We start from the raw sequence: 6,000 nt of genomic DNA on the forward strand, positions 1-6,000 counted from the left end.
GTTCAAGTTGTAAATTCTCTGCTACTCAGGCTGACATGACTACTCACAGCCACTTCCCCACTGTGATGGTAATGAACTCTTTTCACTCTGGAGCCATAAGCCCAAATAAGCCCTTCCTTCTATATTTTGCCTTGGCCATGGTGTTTTATCCCAACAGTGGAAAGTGACTAACACAATGGTCACTGAGCAGAAAATTATATCATTACAGTTCATTTCTGCAACCAATCCTTGATGCAGAAAATATCTAAGCAGACACAGATGATTACATACAAAGCAATTTCACTAGACATCTCAGAGAATGTATGAGAGGCAGGCTTCTGCCACATCAGTTTTAGCTTCTATACATTTTCCTTTCTCCATCCATTATCCTTCTTCATAGGCTCCATTTAGAGATCTGAGTGCAATATGAGAATGAAATCTGCAGAGGCAGAGGAGTTCATCAACTAGGTCATTGACAGTTTAATATTCTGATAAGATGTGAGTTTCCATGGGAGCTATATGATTTGAATCTGCTTCTCTGAATTTTCATTTTCTTGACAAATGGTCAGAGATGAAAATGCTAACTGGTAAACAGTATCTAATTTTTGTTCCCACTTCTGAAGAAAGCCTCAGACTTGCATTTAATTAAAAAGCAAAAGTAATGTTTGATAACTTGGACACTGGCATAAAATATTCTCCATGGTTTGTCACAGGAAAGTAGTAGATCATTCAAAAAAGCAACGTTTTGGAATTCCCATGGATCGGATTGGGAGAAACCGACTTTCTAGTTCCAGAGGCTGACGAATTACCTTCGTAAGTAAAATTCCACGACTCTATGGACGGGTGCTAGAAAACATTTCATACTAGACAAATGGACCCATCCCTACTTGTAAATGTCCTTTTGGGGATTTTAGCATATTTGTGTGTGTGTGTGTGTGTGTGTGTGTGTGTGTGCGCGCGCACGCGCACACGTGCGTGGGTGTATGTGTGTACATGCACACATATATATATATATATATACACATTTGCAAATATTTATTTAGTCAATTTTATTTCATTTTTTTTATTTTTATTTTATTTATTTATTTATTTTGGTTTTTCAAGTCAGGGTTTCTCTGTGTTGCTATGAAGCCTTTCCTGGAACTTGCTCTGTAGACCAGGTTGGCCTTGACCTCACAGAAACTCACCTGCCTCTGTCTCTGCCTCCCAAGAGCTGGGATTAAAGACATGCCCACCACCACCTGACTTTTTTGATGCTAAATGATTTAGAGGACTTTTAGAAAGGAAACAAACAGCCTAAGAAGATTGTCCAAATTTTTGAGACAACAACATAACATTTTTATCTATCTTCCAAGTTCACACTCAAAGTACATCAAGTTTTAAAGCTTCATACATGCTCAAAGTGTGATAATAGTTCACGTAAATTTACAATTTACATTGTGCTACATTCATAGATACCTCGAGGCTATGCAGCTCAAAAGTTGTAGGTTGGACACACTTGAGGGGCGCCGAATTTTTTCTTTCCAATAGAAAAGTCACCCATCCCAATGCTTCATAGCAATAAATTTTTACAAAATCCTGTGCAATTGTCTAAGGCTGATGTGCAAGTAAGAGTTAAGGTTCTAACAATATTTGTCCTAGTTAACTTCACATAGCAAAGCACTCACAGAGAGGCAAACCTGACTGAGGAACTGCCTGGATCAGATGGACCAGGCCTACTGTGAAGGGGCTTGGACTATGTAAGAAGACTAACTAAGAATGTGCATGGGAGCAAACTAGACATTATGCCAGTCAATGGTACATCTTGGTTTCTACCTTCATTCTTCTGCTGTGTGTTCCTGCACTGCCTTCCCTCAGTGATGGACCACTTGCAAGTATAAGCCAAGTTTCCTTCCCAAATAGCTTTTGGTCAGAAAGCAGTAAGAAGAAAACTAAAAGAACATGATATATTACATTTTTGGTTCACTAAAATAAATTATATCACGAACAAGAAACGTTTATTGATTTTGACATCCAGGTGACATGGTTCCTTTCAGTAAAGCTCATGAAAGGTTCACCCTTTTTTCCAAAGAATTCCTACAACCTGCAGCTGCTCTAACCATCTCAGTACAGAGACATGGGAATTCTGTTTTCTGCTTCCTTTATGACAATGGCCTAATCCTTTCATAATTAAAATGGTTTTTCTTTCCCTTCAATAACTCTAAAGTCATAATTATGGTCAATATTTTATTATAATGACTTAATTAAAAGAAGTGTTGATGCCCAAGATTCTTCAATATTGATGATCTGTAGTCACCAAGTCCCCTTGAAAGCAAGAGCATGCACTGATTACTGAGGGCATCACTGCCTTTTGAACGGTACTAGCCTCAAAACTCACACAGAGCTATTTCCTTCATATCTAGAAATAGACTAAATGTGATCATTCCTTGGGTCTGCTAACAACTGCTGCGCTTATATTTGAACAAGAGTTAGCTAATAGTTATTAAAAGCCTAGTATTTCCTGGAACCAAGGGCACGTCTTCCAATTTCTTGATACATTAACATGACTCTGAGCTTGATATAATTCTCACTGATTTCTGCGTATTCTTTTGCCATTCTTCATTATCACATGCTTTCATATTTCTCAATTTCCAAAAATTCATATAATAGTCAATATAGGAAACTCATTTTCATATGAATTTTCACACAGTAGGAATCTTGGACAGAAAGAAGATAGCCCAGCTGCTATCATGTCCAAAGTATGGTAGTGACATACAAGTTTCTGCACTACCATCCACTTAGCAAACTCCAGAGTGTCGTTGTAAGAATGGCCGTTCCCAGTCAACCCTGAAGACAGTAATATCACCTGTGAAGGCCTAGAAGAAAGTGGACATTATCCATTTCTCTCTTCTCCATCAGTCACTTCTCAGTCATTATGTTTTTGTAATTTCCCAACATTGTCACCAAGATTTGAATGGGGAATAAAACCTATAAAATTATACACAATTTTGATTCAAATTTCTGTTATTGCTAATACATATTTTTACTATCACAATATTTCTTTGCACTAAAGAGTGGGTGCAGTTTGTACAGCATAACATTTACAAGATAAGACTTTGAGCATTGTTAAGGAGCGTTCATACAGTCAAGCAGTTAATCGCAGATTTGAGAACATAAAGTCTTGCTTTGCCCAAAGAGTTCAGGAAATTTAATGACCATCGGTGCAATCCACATGTTACAAATCTTATGTAGAGCAAGGTGGAGAAATCAGGTGGTTCACTCTCTAGGTCAATATTCTCTTTCTGACCCACCAAGTTTCCTTGATTCCAGACTATTGATGTTTGTCAGTTTTGGTCAGTCAGTTGGTGCCAGGGATCAAATTCAAGCTCCTTCATATGCTAGGCAAGTGTAATACCTCCATAGGGTATACCCGCAGCCCTAACTGTCATAGGGAAAACCACAGAGAACACATGCTCTGTCTCTTTTGGTTCCATGGGGGCTGAAGTGCTTTCCCTTGGAGGAGGTTTAGCTATGGGTTTTTCCCTTCTGGGTTTCACATTGAGGTTTCACACCAAAAGTGAAACTGCTCCCTAGTCATAGAAAATTGGTTTGGTTTAAGGTCAACTCCACAAACAACTGCTAGAAATTAACAAGTTTCCAGAGAAGAAGCCAATTGCTCATCTTCTATATTTTGGAAAGGAGTATTATCTGGTATTTACGTATTTTATTCCAATCAGCAGAACCACATCTTACTAAAGGTTTGAGACTGTAGAGACATTGGCTTAAGCAACTCACATTCAATAGATATTGTGTGCATGCTTTCAGTTTTTCTAGGAGGAATTAGAAAGTAGTATTGAAGGCGGGATCACCTACTTCATGGCATTAGAAACAAAGTCATTGAAAATGGCAGTCACTTGCTACTTCCTGAGTTAAGACTTTCCTTTAATGGATGTAAGGCACATATCATTGATCAACAATTTCATCTTAGCATGGTGTTGGCATCATCGCTCATGTATATTATCAGGACTCCAAAATACAGCAGGAATCTCATGTGTAAAAGATTGTGTAAGATTGAATTCTTGTATCAGGACCAAAATACAAAGTTATTAATGTGTACTTAATGCTAAACAAGCTCTAGTCGATCTTTCTTTATCTCTCTTTTGCTTTTCATAACACCCTTTGAACTAAGATCAAAAACTCAAGAGAATTTTGAAATAGTTGATATCTCAAGAAAGAACTGACAAATACTATAGTTTCCATTGAAACTTGAGCATAGGTTCTTAGCTCATTCATCGCAAATGCGCTTTTAACTCACTGTTACTTGAAATTATTACATTATGGTAGAAAATATACCTTGTAACTAAAAGCTGACACGAAGAACCATGTGATTAAAGGATTACATCTTGACTGTTGAAGTTTTAGATTTTCATCTGATCTGCAGAGGGCAAAGACGGTTTTAACAACTTCATCTTTCATTTTTACAGATGTGTCTGACTTGCGAGAAATGGCATAGAACTTATAGAAGATGCTTCAGTGAAGTTCTTCATTGCTCCTTGCTGGTGAACTTGTTAAAGAATTAACCTTCTGCAAACCTTCCCAAAGCTTGAGACCCCTCAATTCATCATGCCCTAGTGTTGCTATGGTTTTAGTTAAGTCGTGCAGATTATTTCAGTGCATGAATGTCTTTGGGGGATATTTTTAATGATTCATAAACCATATTGTGGTTCCCAAACCTACTTTTAAAAACAGTTGTATTATATATTCAAGTATTATATATTTTCTTGTCCTTAGTGCTTTTACAATTCAGTTACCTGGTATGCTTTCTAGAAACCTAGGGTTTAAAGACCTGAAGAGTAAGGAAAGGAGCATGTGTACAGCATACATAATGATTTATAGAAAGAAGGTGTTTTAGTTCTTCTGAAATGCGTCAAATTGCTGAAAATCTCCCCTCCAGGCTTATAGAAAAGGCAGTAAGTGAGTGACTGCTTCAAGTGTGGTAGAAGCTGTAGCAAAGGGACAAACATTTTGACAAAGCTGAGCAATAGTGTTCTTTAGAAAGTAATATCTAAAAGTTAGTACAAGAAAATTAGTATAATTGGCCTTTGTGAAATGTTTTGCAGAACTCTGAATTTAAAAGATTTATTTGAAAAGAAATTGCCGTCTCTTTTGCTTATTTTTCCCAGCATTGGGATGTACTGTACAAATGTTTTCTATGTTAGAAGCCGTTGTTTTTGTTTGTTTTTTTCTCTCCCTTAGATGTTTCTAAGCTACCAACCCAACCAAGTAGTTCTTTCTGTTTTGATAAAAGATACTAAAATCAATATTAGACTAAACTATCTCATATCAAAGTTTGAATTTGAGCTGTACAAATTGGCTTTCTGCATTACTTTAATTCAAAAACAGGCTATGAGAGCAAGGAATGCAAATCAATGACAGAGTACCTTCCTAGCATGAAAGAGACCAATTTCCAGTCTAGTTAATATAGTGATCCATGCCTGTAATCCCAGCACATGGAGATAACAACAGGAAGATCAGGAATTCAAGGCAACCCTCAGCTAAGTAGAAAGTTGAGGCTAGGCAACATGAGACCTCTGTTTCAAAAGGAGAAAGAAACAAGGGAAGAAAAAGAAAGAAAGGAAGGAAGGAAGGAAGGAAGGAAAGAAGGAAGGAAGGAAAATATGCAACCACATCTGACTTAAAGTCAGATATTACAACATAATGACTTATGCTCCACTCTGTGTAGTGAGTGCACTTGTCTCATAAAGCCAACTTCAATGAGAAAAGAAAAAAATAGATTTCTCAACTTAGACCTACTTTAATTCATACATCTTAGTTTTACCACCACATTAGAAAGAATAGAAAAATAAACAGCAATATTCTGATTGAAATGGAATCTTCTTAACTATAAATTAAAACATCAGTTATAAAGATAATGTGATGGCCTATCTCATTTGATTTTTTTTAGATTTATTTTTTATTATGTATACAACATTCTGTCTCGATGTATGCCCGCACACCAGAGGAGGGTGCCAGATCTCAGTA

General features: G+C 36.9%; 1 protein-coding gene across 3 annotated transcripts in view; it reads left to right on the plus strand.

Annotated features, from left to right (window-relative positions):
• Ostn (osteocrin) overlaps positions 1–5,279 on the plus strand; it is a 36,491-nt gene extending 31,212 nt beyond the window's left edge. For all 3 annotated transcript variants that reach the window (XM_041678238.1, XM_041678239.1, XM_041678240.1), the window contains 2 exons: positions 693–792; positions 4,443–5,279. In XM_041678238.1, the coding sequence (XP_041534172.1) occupies positions 693–780 (88 nt within the window). In that variant the 3' untranslated portion in view covers positions 781–792; positions 4,443–5,279. The remainder of the gene's footprint in view (positions 1–692; positions 793–4,442) is intronic.
• The last annotated feature ends 721 nt before the right edge of the window (positions 5,280–6,000 follow it).

Source organism: Microtus oregoni, unplaced genomic scaffold, assembly GCF_018167655.1.
Source record: "Microtus oregoni isolate MIOR12 unplaced genomic scaffold, Mior012 000029F_ref0000214, whole genome shotgun sequence".
Classification (NCBI taxonomy): Eukaryota; Metazoa; Chordata; class Mammalia; order Rodentia; family Cricetidae; genus Microtus; species Microtus oregoni.